The 16,673-nt window shown below is 38.7% G+C and overlaps 1 protein-coding gene across 2 annotated transcripts; it reads right to left on the reverse strand.

Moving 5' to 3' along the window:
* Nucleotides 1–907: 907 nt before the first annotated feature.
* Nucleotides 908–8,089, reverse strand: ehf (ets homologous factor). Of its 2 annotated transcripts, XM_056386413.1 has the most exons (9): nucleotides 7,907–8,089; nucleotides 5,549–5,663; nucleotides 4,798–5,055; nucleotides 3,589–3,633; nucleotides 3,447–3,491; nucleotides 3,297–3,359; nucleotides 3,079–3,123; nucleotides 2,783–2,978; nucleotides 908–1,280 (listed from the first exon to the last, which is right to left on the reverse strand). In XM_056386413.1, exons 2-9 carry the CDS (start codon nucleotides 5,622–5,624, stop codon nucleotides 1,181–1,183), a joined length of 828 nt encoding a protein of 275 aa, XP_056242388.1. In that variant the 5' UTR covers nucleotides 5,625–5,663; nucleotides 7,907–8,089; the 3' UTR covers nucleotides 908–1,180. The 2 variants fall into 2 exon arrangements, with proteins under 2 accessions (XP_056242388.1, XP_056242389.1); XM_056386414.1 differs by lacking the exon at nucleotides 5,549–5,663.
* Between the last annotated feature and the right edge of the window lie 8,584 nt (nucleotides 8,090–16,673).

Below are 16,673 nucleotides of genomic sequence, written 5' to 3' on the forward strand. Positions count from 1 at the left end.
TAGACACAGATTTGCTTGTGAACACAGGTCACAGAAAGGAGCCTTTTATTGACACAGCTTTAATCTTGTTGGCCATCAAGGCCCAGTCATTCATCCACTGCCTGTAGGAACCTGCATGGCAGCTATGTACTGGAGAACAATTAACTGTGTGGCATTTCACACTGTCATGGTAAAACAGAAACCACCTGCACTATCTCTAAGTGCATCAGAACATGATTTAGTGGGAACGAGGTTTACAGCTGCAGATCTAAGTTGCGCTCTGTTGACAGTCAACATTGATCAAGTCTGGGAAAGAATAGTTGCAATTTAGGTTGTAGATTGAATCCAAAACACTGATTGATGTAACTGATCAGAATACTATTTCTTAGTCTCATGACAAGGAAAAGTCTCAGGAATCGTCCTTCCTTTGATTTACAAAATGACACCCTAATTGTAGGCGTTATGAAATGGCTTTCATAAAATAAAAACAATCACAAGCTTTATTTGTATTAAACATCAACAAACATGTACACACTTTCTTTACAGCTCAATGAATGAAAACTCTGAAATGAACCAAATAAGACGAACCATACTGTTATTTTGCTGTAACTATTTGTACTTTATCACTTGTTTATGTATCTTTGTACTTTATTGCTAAATTTTTTCTTATGGCATGTTATTTCCATTATCATTCTTGTTTTTATGCTGTGATCTGTCATCCTTCCCACAGGAACTTCACATTATCAGTGTCAAAACTCTAAACATATATCTGTTTGCCACGTGTTTGAATGTTATATCAACATGTGCTCTTATAGGACTTGAAAAGTAGAAAGTATCTGATTTGAAAAAAAAAAAATGTAAGAAAACCAAGATTCAGTTTTGATATCACTTTCTTCAATATAATCTTTTCTTAACACGTGTGTGTGTGTGTGTGTGTGTGTGTGTGTATGTGTGTGTGTGTGTGTGAGGTTTGACTGATGACATGCTGGTATAATAAGCAAAGGTTTCTTAATAAGGCACAATAAAGAACAGCTCAGTGCAGTGTCACAACAAAGAGATGAATTTCAAGAAAAAATAAATGATGCAAACATACAATCATCAACAATGTGTAAACACTTCAAATGTATCGTTATCAAAAACAGTAACTATAATAAAACATCACATTTGCATACATCAAATAAAACATAAATTAATGAAATTGTCACTTCTCTGACTCCCTCCATCCTCTAGCATTCCTTCCAAACTTGTAAACCAGTCTGCGTCCGTCTACTCGTTCTAGGATTTCCCTTTTGTAGTAATATCTGTAACAAAGGACAGATGCAATGACTAGTAAATTAATTTCAAAATGAATTCATTACAGATAATATAAAACATGTTTAATTTTTACCTGCTAGATGCTGGATTTTCAGCTGCTTTCATGTTTTACAAGTGACAGTTCAACTGCTTTAAGTTCTTATCTGTTAAATGTTATCGCAGCTGCTTTTATTCTGAACTGTGTGTATGCATTTACAAATGAAGCCTACTGACAATTCAACTGCTTACTGGGTTTAATCTAAAAACTAAAATATTCAATGTGAACTGTGTGAACTGATTTCAACTGCTTTCAGCTCTTACAATTCAAGAGACACATCGAATCTTGCAGGGAGTGAACTTCAGCGGTCACTTCAGCTGCTTTATGTGCTTAAACTGAAAGTGCAACTCCTATGCAAAATCTCATGTATATTAACATTTAAAGACGTTTGAACCTGTTGAGTGTTTACACCAACAAGTTTCTGCGTGAATGAGAACACTTAAACTTTCTTAGCCTTTTCTTATTTCTTTTTTTTTTTTTTAAAGCCAGTGAATCTGATTCTAGTTACTGCTTTTATCATATTACTTTACTCCTATGCATACTTGATCCTCCTGTAAGAAACGAGCCCATAGGTCGTTTGTGCCGCAGGTTACTATGACCCATAGTTGCGGTTTTTATTAGGCGACATCTAGCGGCCGTAGTGATTAAGACAAGAGTAGAGGGAAAAGTACGGTGAGTTAATGAAAGTAATTCAAATGAATGGAATAGTTTGAAACAAAGTTAGTTTGGTTGTTATTCCTTTGCTTTTGTTATTCATAACAGAGAGCACCAATCTGTTTGGTGATGCCATCAAGCTGCAAATCCTTTTGCTGCATCACAGTAAATAGAAAATCAGCTTTGTGGTCACAGTGACAATACCTGCGGGCACATTTTGTGGTTCCCAGTGGTTTGCACTACAATGAAATTAAGCTCATTAGATTAGCTCATTTGAATGTAAAGCTGTGTGACTATTGCAGCAGCCAGGAAGATTTTCTGAGGAGAGTGCCATTTCAGTTCAATTGGGAAAAAAAGTGAAACATGTAGCAGTTCAAAAGTGACTCAATTTTAGGTAATCAGCAATGGGGAATGGCAAATATATGTTTTTAAAGGATTGAGTTCATTGGTTTTCGATGTGTAACTCTTAATGATGTCACCAATAAGAGCCCATTAAGGAAATAGGATTAGGAACAATGCAGTGTGAAATTTCTTCCTCATCACAGATTTCACAAGATATTGCCAAACTAAAGAAAACCCCTGTGTAAATGTAGGATGCTGACTGTATTGAAAGGGCAGGGAGTATTTTGTTTCACTACTTTGACAGGAAAAATTACATGAAGAAAAAGCTGTGTCACAACCTTGGCTAGGCACAACATTCAGTGGCCACAGTCTCTGTGTGAGAGTGTGTGTTTATGGTATGCAAACATGAGGTTTTGTATTTGTGTAACTACGTGTATGACAGTTGTGTGGGTGTACCTCATTGCCCGACTTAGTTTCTCATAGGTCATGCTGCTGTTATTCTTCTTCTTGCCCCATAACTGTGCCACTGCCTCAGACTTCAGGAAACGGAAAACCCCCTCTGTCCGATCCTCCCACTTGATCAGCCCTGGGTTTCGCTCTGGGTTCAGTAGTATATCCCTGATGAACTCCCACAAGTGGGTCCCCCGTGGGTCTGCGGGAAAGTGGGAAAGTGGGTTTAATCGTAAGATTATATACATATATGTTATGAAAAATAAAAATATAATGAAAATGTAAGTTCGTATATTACTTACTGTGTTTTTTGACCTGATGAGGACGACTGTAAGTTCTTTTTATGTCTGAGGAACAGAAATTAAATCATTGTTGAATGCATTTGTTGAATCCTTTGATTTAACTGATCTGAAGCTGATTTGAACATATGCTTGGGTCTCAGTGTGATAGCATAGGGGAGCATGGTTGTTTTGAGTTTAGATAATACACATTTATGTTGGATATATCATAAATTCCTCACCAGGACTAGAAGGGGTGGGAGAGGCAACAGGTGCAAGGGGGTGAATAGCGGGATCGTAGATTTCTAAGTCAACAGGAGGGAAAATCAAGTTTATTTGTTGTATGATTTCAAACATAGCATTGATTGTTGTAATGGCACAGATATTTATACCTCCTGGTGGATAACCGACATCTGGAAAAGGACAGGAGAAATCTACTGTAAAAGAAAATAAAACAAAAAATGTTGAAGCAGAATGAATATTTTCATTGTATTTTAATTTATTTGCTCATAATATTAATTGAGAGACTCTTACGTTCTGGTTTGAGATCCAGTTGACCTATTTCCACATGGTATTGCCCTGTGCAGAGATGAGAAGGAAAAAAGAAAATGAAACGACAGCGAGAATCATGAAATCAAAATGATCAGTGTCATGTAATGTTCTGTAATAATTGATCATTCACTTTCACATTCATGGCGAGTCATCAAAAATATATGAACCAAGTCATTGTTTACTATAAACCACTGAGAGCGGCTAAAGGCCCTAAATTGCATGTTACACTGTGAAGCAGTCTGAGATTCCCTTGCTTTATGGCATATTCAGACACTGTTTCAGATGCTAAAACAGGTTGATAGTGCTGCATTCCGGTGCCAAAACATTTATTATCTTCCTAATAGTGTAAGTGATAAAAGTGAAAGGAATTGAAAACTACACCTTACACTTCTTTTTGTTGTTCTACACAATAAAACAGGTAGAGGAAAATAAGTATAAACAAACATTTTTCAACAGGAAGCAAAAATATCATCTAAATTTTGATAATCACTGGCACTAACAATTCCCAGTCTTACCTACCACAATAGCCTCAAGTTTGGGGCCATACCCAGCTATAACAATCAGTTTGACAATGATATTAGATGTACAAATATGTAACATCTTGCCCTAAGATACTGAGCTGGTTTCTTACAGCCAGCAATAACAATAGCAGCATTGTGCACTAGTTTGGTTTCCCTTGAAATTTCCCTTAACCTGGAGGTTAAACCTGTTGTTCCTGGTCTGCTCTACTCTTGTTTTGAAATGCCATTAAGTTCTCAGACGTTAGATAAAATATGATGTGCTGATATCATTTACCACTTTCTTATTCCTTTAGTTTCTTCTAAGTCACACCTGCAAAATACCAGAGGTGAATCCTCAGGCCTATAAACTTCAGTTTCTTTGCAATAACCCTCAAACTCTAATTAAAAAACTGTGGATGAGCCAGTTCTTCCCTTGTTTTTTAGCTTCACACCCCCTCTGTGCTTTGTTAGAAGACCCACTCCAGTAAGAGCAAACAACAAATCCATCATCTCCCTCACTTTAAGCAGTCCTTCACCCCTCTACAGCACCATGTGGTCCGACCCCTGACCGACTCTGTGATCCCTTCTCAGCATCACTTCATCAAAACTGCTGCAGACCCAACTCGAATCACCCAGCTCCTCTTTTATTGGGACTAATCATGATCCCCCCCCCCCAGACTTTCAGACGCACCGCTCCACTTGAGCTCTGTGATGTTGTGGAAGAGAATGGGTCCCATGCTGCCGGCAGCACGGATGAAATCCTGGTAGTTTAGGCTGCAGAGCTGATGGCCGTCCATGTCAAAGTTTTGGAAGGGAATGTTGGAAGCATCGATCTGGTGCATGTCCATGACTTGCTGCAGCCACTCCCACACCTGGTACTTACTCCAGAACTGAGGCTGGGAGTCATGAGGCCACAGACGACTTGTGTAACCAGACATCATCATCGGCACTGGGGAGACACATCAATACATGAAAACATTCTAAAGATCCCATTTGTTTACATCAGTGAATTAATTTAGTTTTAATGTAAATATGCATCTGATGAGGGAAACTTGAATTCCACCATCTAATCTATTTATCAATAATTGATCTGAAGAGCAGTATACTGGTAGAGCTGTTGAGCAATTCTCAGTTGGAAATCCTTAATTCATGCCTGTTTCTGAGCTCTGCAGTCACCAGTGAGCAATATATCAGTTGCTAATTGTTGAATGATTTTCATTTTGCATTGCAGTTTCATAAGCAAAGAGAGACCTGGATTGTTGAACAGAGAGCAACCTGAGTCCTTCAGCAGAACAAATTAGCATATTTTTTTGAGGCATTTTAGGACATTATTCAGACAATTTAATTGACTGATTCGCATCAGTGAAGAGTGCATACATAACGCCTGCAAGGCATACAGTAGTATTCATCATGAGTGTGTTTGTGTGGGCAGGAAGCCTCACCATCGGGGTAGGAATTAGTTGAGCCCCAGGTAGAGGTCAGTTGGCTGTCCAGGGTGGTGGTTGGAGTTACGCTCATATTGCAGCTTCTACACTCTGATGTACCATGGCCCAGGGGCTGAGGCAAGAGAGGTGTAATTGATTGTATGTACAGATTTAAACAGTAACAGTAATCTTCACAGATTTAGGTCATCCAATGGCACAACAAACAAACAAGTAAAGTAGCTGCTCAACTGGTGTTTTCTGTAACCATGGGTGTGGACAAATCAACCAGGCCTCACGATTACAATGCTAAACTGCATAAATACGTTGATTTATTCAATTTAAAACATTTATCTAGCCATATTTAATAAGCCATCTAAGGGCACTAAAATGTAGTAATCTGTCCTTTGGACATATAAAAGTTACAGATGAATGGATCAGTTGGGTTTTACGCTTTAATGGAGGTTTGTTTGTTTTTATGCAGTATAAAATGTCAATTTTTATCTGTTTGTCAGTTTTTCTTTTGGGCTGCTTATTTTATGTCTTCAGTTCAGTAAACGCTCAAAACGCATTATGTAACAGAAACTTACTTGTTTCTGATGTTATTATATTTTCAACAGAATGATTCTGCATAATTAAAACTTCTTATTCCTATAATATTTTGCATAGGCTACACTCTCTCATGCTTCACAGTTGCAATTACTACTGAGGGGCTTGCAGGGCTGTATACATATAAACTCAACCACAAATATATTTGCATGCCATGTAAATAGAGCCTGTCAGAAATATAGCAGCTCCAGTGTTTTGCCCAACAGGAGGTGGATAAGTGTTGCACACACACACACAATAGCTGAGTCATGTATGATAGAGTATACTGCCAATACCTGGTTTTATGTTTCTTTGTTAAGTCAAGGACTCTGAATGTCTGAGACATGACACATACAATGCCAGATTGTTTTAGTTTAGTTTTTAAGACTGCTGCCAAAATAAATGACTGTTCTACATTTTACCATCTACATTTTATGTTTTGTTTTCCAACATTTAAACAGAGCCGAATGGCTTCAAGAAGGGATCTTCATTTGTTTTAAAATGTGCTTTAAACATGACATTAATTCTATGTCTAAGATGAGAAATGAGAAAAATGGGTCAGTCAGTGTCATAAATGTTACTGAGTTATCAAATCATAATCAAACTCAAAGGTCAACATGATGAGTGACATCTGTTTCAAAAGGCTGCACAATGAAACTAATTCTTTACACAGTGACCCGTACTTCACCTGCTCCCTTAAATATCTTAGTTACACCTTTATGGTAGGTTATAAATAAAATTATGCCAAGCCCTGTCGCACATTTCAACAGTAAGTACTGTGCTGCCAGTTGAACAGATCCATGACATACTGACAGGCGACTGAATGTCTTTAAAGATCTGGTAAATCAGTTTTTATAACAACCCAAAGTCAAAATCCCTGAATTAGATTTCCCCTAGCGATAGGTGTCACATGCCGTCATGCCAGAGTAGATCAGTGCCTCAACTGCCAAGTATGCTCACACACCTTATGCTGCGTGTTAACCCTCCATACTTCTGCCAAACAGGTATCTTATCAACAAGGCAAGAGGTTTCTGTCAGTGCAACAATCATGTAGCAGTGCTTCCATAAAAGAAAGGAAGATATAATCACAGTTATTGGTCCATACTATGTTAGCTGAGTCACAGTATAAAATCATTCTACATATGCCTTAGTTATAATGTGAGGCGATAAGCACTCATCTGAAGTTCACACAAGCATTGTGTCAACTCTTCAGAAGACTGTTGGTTTCATTTCTCTCATACTGGCCGTATGATAGCATTGAACCCAACTTGGCTGGTAGTTCTGTTTTAATTCTCTCAATTCTTGTTTTATTTTTTTGAATTTACCTTTTCACTGTAAATACTAGTTAGTGGCATTAAATAAGCAACCTTTCTGCGACACCAGCAGAGTGGCGCCAGAGATGGAATGTTGGTAATGTGAAAGTGCGCTTAAAAAATCACAAGTACAGGGGAATATTAAATTCAGTGCCTAATTGTGCATAGCATTGCACCAAACTTGTCTTTAGGAATCTGACAGTCTCTGTAAATATGAGCTAATTTCTGACATACCTTTAATCTATTCGCCATGTGATTACTCTATAATTGAAGATTATTGAAAGAATAGAATTCACATGTGAGATAGATGGCGGTCTAAACCCACTAGAAAAGAAAACGAACAAAAAAAAAAAAACTTAATTTTTTAGGATAAAAAAAACAACATTTGCATCCATATTTTCTTCAGTTTGATCATACTGTGTTATTAGTTAGTTTGAAAAGCACTGCTGGTTTCCCAGCCACCAATATTACAGCCTACCAGAGCAGTAGAATGGGGTCCGACCAGGCCTGATAGAGGTCTCACGTAGATCCACTCTTAACACAGCTAAAAAGAGATCAATACAGTTTCTGAAGATTCCAATACGCTAGAGAACTGGTGTTTACAGTGAGGCGAGATGAGTCCTGTTGCTTCTCAAATATTTGAATTAACAGATGAAAGTATGCAGACACACTAGGTGCTGCCCCACCACAATGGGTGTTTTATCCTCCTAACTTCCTTATCCTGCTCCAATTGGCTACCTGTCCAGGCTCATACCAGGTGAGTATTTGCATAGTGCACACCCACACACTAACAACCCCCCACCTTCCACACACACACACACACACACACACACACACACACACACACACACACACACACACACATACGCACGCACGTACACCTGACATAATTTTTATATTCCCTACTGGCACTGCTCCCTCTCACTTACTCTCTCAAACATACAAACACATGCTCACTCAAGCAAAAAGGCACACACTCGTGAGGAGCTGTACACACAGGCGTGGATCCAAACACTCGAAAAGCCCACAGAGGGAGCATTAAATTGCTTAAAGTCATTGTTCATATACTTGCTTAAAATAGTGTTTAACCTTTAGAGAAATTTCCCCCTGTGTTATTATGTAGCACAACATTTGTTTTCCTTATTTCATCATGATGAACGAGGTGCTGACAGTTTAGGTAAGAAGACCTGAGAGAATTTGTTCCTTTTCCTTTTTGAAAAGTCGCTGGGAAAAAGAAAAAAGAAACAATATTGGTTGGCAGTGTGCCTGAAAAGACTGCAAGAAAATACCTTCATTGGGGTTGCACATTTAGAAATGTCTCTAATTACTAACTGTCTGACACAGTGGCCTCTTTAAGCTTTGAATTTTGCAAATCAAGTTCATAATATGCATGCTGATCACTATTTAGGTCAAGCTTATTTTCCCTGTGAGCTATGGATGACTTCACTTCATCTCAATCATGTCTAACTTTGATCAACTCTTTAAATAGCTTCCACTTACATGCGGTGATCTACAGGTGTCTGAGTGATGCCAGGCAGTTGACAATTAACTGTGGTATGCGGCCTACAATCCCTCATAACAGTGACAGGAGCGGAGAAGCAAAAAGACTTCTGTTGTGCATGAATTTTTTTTTTTGCCAGTGTTCATATACACTAAATTGTTTTCCTGTCAGGTATCATATATTTTCTTTTGTGACATTCATAAGATGTGTTGTCTTTGAAGAGGACATCAAATACTACTGGAAATAACATATTGCATATCGCAGTCAGTGCAAATACCGTCAACCAGAATTTTAAAATATGTTTCCGTTCAAATCAGCCACTGTGCACTGCAAGGCTGTGCTAATAAAGTAAAAAACTGAATTAGGCAGCAATTGTTCTTTTCGAATTCCTCAGAACATGTTTGTCCTGTTTTTGTTTTATTGTTTTTTCTTACAGCTGACATCAGTCAAATGCAGAGCATGTACTTGCAAATCAACACCAGACAGATTGAACACTATGCATGCAGAAGTAAATGTGTCAAAAAAGCTTTTTTCCTGAACTTTGCGACCCTTTATATCTGCTGTTGCCCTATACTGACAACGATCTGAGTTCAAACATTCTATTTTTGCTTGACGCCAATTAGGGTTTGGGCAAAATGTAACATCTTTGATCTGAGATCTAAATCTGATCTGTAGCATTGTACCACTACAATACCCCTTGGGACCAGAGGCACTAACAGTATCATGTTGATAATTGAAGTGACTTTGAGCAGGGTTGAACTCTATAATAGGCTGAAGTGGGGAGAGGTCTGTGAGGAAAGTATGCCAGGTTTCAGAGCTTCTTCAGCAGAGTCGTGAAGAGGGAAACAAGAGGTGATGCTGAACAATCAACTCAATTAATTTGTTCTTATATAATATGAATATACCCAGCCGTGTAATTATATAAAACCAATTCCAAATCTTAATATTCAATCATGTCAAGAAAACTAGAAAAGAAAACATGCACTGCATTATTAAACAGTATATCTTATTATCCCAATAGGCTGACATTAATGGTCTTTCCTCATTCCATAGATTCCTATGATCAACATGCTGGCTTCTGTACCCTGCACAGTTCACACTGAGCTCACTTTGGAAGCTCGCACGCTTCCTCTGTGTGTGTGTGTGACTTGGACTCCTGCCCACAGCTCAGCCTTAGAGATAATGAGGGAATTCAGTGTTAGCATGATTATCTCTGAGAGTTCCCCTCATCTCCTCCCTGCACGCCAGATCGCTACAGTCCTAATGCTAAAACCCACCACTCGTGATCACCCTGCAACTCCCTTTGATACCATCCTACCTGCACGGGTTACGGATAACTCGCCGACGGCCCTCCCCATGGCCCGTCTGCTGCCTATTTGTAACACAGGTGCTATTTTCTGGATTTTTAGGAGCTGGTTCCCATCCTCTTTCTAAAGGGTAAACTGCCTCCAGGGTGTAATTTGGGAACCTAAGCTGCATTTGGTGCCATCCCACTGTGAATGCCTGACCAGATTTTATTGCAGTAAGATTAATACGCCCATCCGCCGTGAACTGAAGTCACACACTTCTCATTATGGCCAACAGTTTGGCCTGTTTCTCAGCTTCTTTTTTTTTTTTCTTTTGTTTTTTCTCTATCATACTTTTTTTTGTTTTTTTTTTGCCATGTCACAAAGAGAACCTAGTATTTGGCATCTCATTTCATGGATCTTCGTTCTGCTTTTTCAGGGTGGATGTGGGTCGACATATGCAGAAGTCCACTGGGGGAATAGAAAAAAAGGGAGAGACAGAGTGGGAGAGATCAAAGTCTGTCATATCAACTCCACTCTGTGTGAGTCACCCTACCAACATCGTGAGAGGCAGTGAAGACATCCTCCCAGACACAAGAAAATGTCATCAAAATGCTGGCACTATAGACAGTGTCATCTATTTTTAAATACAGAGTCAAGTAGAGGCTTATGTCACTCTCCAATAATAGTACACTACTGATCCATTTATAAAGAGGCTTATAACTCTCTTAGTGGTACTGTGAAATATTAATGCTTTATTTGAGGATGCGGTCAAAAGTTTCCCATTGACAGGAAAGACTGTCAAAGCTGTCAGTCAGAAGAAACAGACAAGACAGGAGGAGGGTACAGTTTGCATGCTCTAATGAACAGGAACTTATTAGCGGGAGTATGTCTATTACTGTCCCGCTTGCCTCCCCTCTTTCATTAGCTGCTTATCACGCCCGTTAGTGTCATCTTTAATACTTCACATTTTGATTAGCATATGATCCACAGGGAAAGAAGGAAAAATCATTTTATTAGTGTCAATTACTGCTACAAATGACGATTTCACTGCCTAAATTGTAATTTTACGTTTCCTCCCTGTCAAAGAACAATGGCTGTGTAATTACAGTAATGAGAAGTGCAACAGAAAAATGAGTTATTCACAATCCTCTTCTTTCCTTGTTCTTTTGAACTCAGCCATTTCTATTTGCTCGGCATCTGGCTGGCTGTATTAATCATTCTGCATGGAGAGCACAGGTTCTGTATGTCTCACAAGTGATATTTCCAGGTGCAATAGTGCTAGAGTGTGCCATGAATGATGTAAAATACACCTTTTCACCTGTACAGCGTCCAAGAGCTTCACTGCACCTGACGAAGTAGAGTGTAGATTTCTCCTCGGCCCGTAGGTGACACTGTTGTCTCATATACTGACATACGGCATCTTGGAAAGCAGGGATATGCGTGGAGTGAACAACACAGATGTGATATGAGAATGTGTAGGCAATGAAAGACGCTTCCTGGCAGATACTGACTACGATACCTATGGATGTTGGTACTCATAAGCCACATAAGTGGGAGTGCAGGATCAGCTGTACTGTATCTAAATCAATGGGTTTGCCACAGCTAGAGGCAACCCTTTGTGCTTCAATTAACACATCACATAGATGGGCCATCAATACAGTTCTTCCTGGACAATGGTGACTGCTTGTCTGTCAGTGTTCTAACTACTGGCGGTAAAAATACATCAATCAAATGGCCTGTCTTTTAAAACAAAGTCAGCGAAACCTACACTGAAGCTGTAACCTATAACCAGCATGAATGTCCAGCATGATAGTATAGAAACATCCAATGGACCCTGGTCCTAACGATTGGGGAATGACTAATAACTGTATGTACTTTATGTTATAATTATTAACACTTGAAGCCGTTATAATCAATATTTTTATATTCACAATTAATCAAACTGTCATCCATGATGACAAACCCAGAGATAAACAACACGTGAATTTTCCTTTCCCCTCAGCTCTATGAAAAACACAACTATCTAACTCATTATTTTGGTTTTGTGGCTCCTAACTTTTTACTGTTTTGGTTTCTTCTCGCTTCTCTCATTAGCGCCATTTGCAGATGCAGCAGCTATTTTCAGCAAAAGAGCCCAATGCACTGTATGCCACCTGCCCACTACCTGCTCAGCACTAAACATTAATTCACGCAGGAGTTGGGAGAGCAAATAGAGCGAAAAGGAGAGTGAATATTGGACTATTTGTCAGGTGTCCAGAAACAAATGAATGCTAATGTTGACATGTGTCTGCTGGAGCTGGATTGTAAATATGTAAGCTCCTTTCAAGTGGCCAAAATACATTATTTTTATTTAATTTATTTTATCTAAATATGTGAATAGATTATTCTCTATCTTGCTGAGAGTTAGCAGAGAAGATTGATACCACTCTCATACCTGTCTGTAAAGATACAGTCAGCATACTATTAGGTTAGCTTAGCTTAAAGGCTAGAAACAGTGGGAAACATCTATCCTAGCTCTGTCAGTTAACAAAATCTGCATACCACACCTCTGAATATTGCTCATCATTTGTTTGATCAGTAGAAAAACAGCTTTGTTGGTTTGGTTTTAAAACAATATTAGTATGATCCAATAAAAATCGAAATCAAAAATCGAAACTTAAAATTTTAACTCCATGACCAGACTAGTGGCTAACTACATAAATACACATACCTTCCCATCAGCATTGAGAGCGACACCAGAGGAACAACAGTGGAACAAGTGTAAAATTGAAATAAATTGTCTGATTAGATAACTGAACTTGCTTCCCTCTCTCCCTGAAATCTTTCTTTTATAACAATAACTTACTGAGCATGAAGAACAAAAGGCCACCATAATGCATGCTTTATAATGAATGAATATACAGTAATTACTTTAGATAGTGGCTGATAGCTACTTGCTCTCATCATACATTAGCATTTCATTGTTGGGTCTGCCATCGCTGAAGTGGTTTAACTGAATAAAAATAAAGTCTTAACCAATTAGTCTCTTAGGGCAATCAATCAAAAATATAGCATCAAATGATTCTCCAACTTGACAAGATATAGTCCCAAATAAGAACACAATATTCATTGTTAATAAAATTTACTAGACCATTAATCTAATTAATTTGACCTCATACAAAAAAAGTCAAATGTATCATTGAATGTTGTCTTTATCTGAACTGCTAATACTGTATCAGTCGACATGTATGGTAATAGTGCTTATTTTATACATATTTCAAATTTTCTTCACTTTGTTAAAATAGGTCGCTGATTAGTAAAAGAATAATTTTAAATAAAAAAACATCAAAGAGATTTTTATTGATGATGATTTTTGATATTTGCTGGGATGATTTGACTAAATGATTATGACTGATAGTTGATTGATAACAGCTTGTGTGTTAGTAAGGCTTGTGAGTATGGTAGCTGCCATGGAAACTCCCAGTATGCAGTTCATCTTTATTGTCCACCCCTTATAAAGCAGCACCCCTACTTTGTATGGGTTGTTGGCAATCAAGAACTGACTTGTGATGAATGGCAAAATATGGAAAGATCAGTTGAAGAACCAGAATATTATGTGACTTACCAGCTCTGAAGGTTGAGCCATACTGTCAGCTAACCACCTGTGTAAGCAGGGGGCTGATATTCTGGCTTAGTAAATTAGCTGTAGTGCCTTCAGACCTGTCAACCTTTCCCTGAAATTACTAGATACCCCTTACTGTGTGCATATGATTCAGGTAGTATGATAATTCAGTGACACTGCATGTTGCAGGGCAGATTAATCAATTTCGACCCTCCCCTGCTGAGTTAAAGCTGCTGTCGTACTTCAGGATAATGCAGGATAATATTTTTCAGTTTCACACACTTTACAAGTATTTTACAGGTAACAGAAATAAGAAAACAGCAGGCTTCCATAATAATGAGGTATAATATATGCAGGTTGCCTTATTTTATTGGTGAAGAAAAAGGGGAGCATGATTTCTGGTTTCTTTATAAGTGGTACTGGTATTTATCATATTGTGGGAAATGTGTTCACACAGTTGCCTTGTAAGTAAGTAAGTGAGTAAAGCTTTAATTATATAGTCAAAGACACAGTTACAAAGTGCTGCACACACACAAAAAATCTATATGAATGAACAAATAAAGAAAAAATTCATTACAATATAAAACACAGGACACTGAGAGACAAACAAAAATGAAGCAAAACAAAAATAAGGATATAAAAAAGTCTGCCTATGTTTTCTTTAGAAGCCGTTTAAAACAGTCCAAACATTCAGAAAGCATGGTAGAATGGAAAGATGATACGAGGGGTTTGAGGCTAAAACAACAAAGGTGCAAACACCTTTTCTTTTGCAGCTGTATAAAAAGCAGAGATTTGAGAATGGAACGAGTAGATCAGAAATGTGACGGCGGCAACTATAGCAGCCAAGGCAAGGAGACCACCAGTGCCCTGGAGGATGGTCCATATCAGTGGCAGCAGGGTGCCCACAGGCAATGATCCGGTCGTGGGAGCCAAATCAATCCTTGGTTGTGGTGGAAAAGAGGGTGGCAAGTTCGAGGCGAAGTCCAAGGCAGCGAAGGAGCCACCAACCGTCTCAGGAGTGGAGGCCTGGTCAGATGATACATGGTCACCCAGCTGGAGCCTCACTGGAGAGCACGGCTCTTCCACTCTGGCCAGTGCTTGGGTGCCCACTGTTGACTGACATCAGTGATAAGCTAAAGAGTGTTTCTCTTGAAACAAGGGAGTAGATGTTCACTGGAGGCGGGTTACAGTTTGGGCAAACTCCCAACCCAGAATACATGGGTAATAGAAAAAACCTGATGGCCTTTTTGTTTAACCTCTTACTTCACTCTGGCGCTTTAAACCTTCCTTTTTGTAATTCTGCCTTTGTTTTACGTTACTTTCAGCTCTTCTTTGGTTTTTCCTTAATTGCTTTTTGTCCTGCAAGATTTTCTTTCAATTGCTCACCAAGCGTCTTGTTCTGTCATATTTTACATTGTCTAGACTGGTATTCTTGCAATAATTAATTTCATTCTTTGTTGCATGCATTACAATCAGTGGCGATTGCTCTAAGACTGCAAGGGAAGCTCAGCTTCCCCTAAAATGTCAACAAAATAGGTGGTCAAATATGTACTGTTGTGTGTACATTTCATTGACTAAATATGCGCTAGAACACGTTCATCTTTTGTTCAGAATCAGCTACTTATCACAGGTAACCGACACGACTTCTTCTCATTCATCCCCGCAGCGCCACAGTGCTTTACACAGTGTAGACGCCGAGCGTCTACTTACTTCAATGGGGAAGCAGAGAGTGGGTTGTTCCACTGCAGTGAAACTAGATGGTCATTGTATAAATGCTGGGCTTTGTCCCGCCCATCTGTCTGAGGCTGAGTCCCTTTTTGATTGACAGCGAAATGAGCGAATCAGCGATCTTGAAGTATAAGCATCCCCGGAGCAGTTTTCAAGTTTTTCATTCCGTTGTTCGGAGTTGATCTGGAGACATTATTGATCCTCAGCGACTTTGTCTTTGTTAAAAACGACTAGCGTTGTGTTTGGCGACTCTCTTCTATCACTCTGCGAATTTACATATAAATAAACGGACACATTTTATGATGGAGGCCGAAAATGAGCTTCCCCTCCTTATAAGACCAGCAGCCGCCACTGATTTCAATCTACAATCTTTAGCTATCCACAGTTTGTAACTCAATACCAAACAAATGATTCTCAATCATTTCACGTTTGCCAAACTAAGCGACCAGTTCGTTTTTGTCAAAGATGAACAATTCATCTGTTTGATTCTGACCTCCTTGTCATGTGTTCATTATTAATACTTCATTTATTTAGTTGCTTATACATTTACAGTGGTGTCCAAAAGTCTGAGACTTTTGGTCCCCATTATAGCTATAAATAAATTCTCTTTTATCTCCAAGTCATAGTCCTGTGCATTCCTTGTATTGAGAGTTTATTAGCCCTGATTATAAGATTAATTTATTTGGTATGTCTAATTTCCTTCAACAGAAGGTGGTGCCCCAATTTTCAATTGAAATGTATATTCACGTGTAGTATCCTCTACACTGTACTATAGTTCATCATAGTTCATTAAGAATCAATTAATAGAGATTGAAAGGGTGGCTGCAGATAGCACCAAGCATGGATTTTGGAGACAAACCAACATTAAATTCATAAATGAGTCCACGGCTTGTTTTCCATTCACTATTACTTAATGATCCGTTTCCCAGCTCTGCTGTTCATGATGTTTCACAGAAAACGTTTCTGTTTTTCTCCTTCAAAAGCAAAAGAAGCACGATCATTTCCATACACGAACTAACCCCTCAGTAATGGGGTTATGCTATGCAATTACAGTGACCCCTTGACCACCACCTCATCAGCAAACACTTTTTGCTGACCTGTTTCCCTAAACGAGCAGCCAACAATG

This window comes from Seriola aureovittata, chromosome 10, assembly GCF_021018895.1.
Source record: "Seriola aureovittata isolate HTS-2021-v1 ecotype China chromosome 10, ASM2101889v1, whole genome shotgun sequence".
Taxonomy (NCBI): domain Eukaryota; kingdom Metazoa; phylum Chordata; class Actinopteri; order Carangiformes; family Carangidae; genus Seriola; species Seriola aureovittata.

Bases quoted from the DNA above. Each gene is read 5' to 3' on its own strand.
- ehf (XM_056386413.1), bottom strand. From the start codon at position 5,624: ATGAGCGTAACTCCAACCACCACCCTGGACAGCCAACTGACCTCTACC. The intron at 3,360-3,446 runs GTATAAATATCT...CTGTTGACTTAG, and splicing joins TGTCGGTTATCCACCAGGAG to AAATCTACGATCCCGCTATT. The intron at 3,124-3,296 runs GTGAGGAATTTA...TCTGTTCCTCAG, and splicing joins TCCCACCCCTTCTAGTCCTG to ACATAAAAAGAACTTACAGT.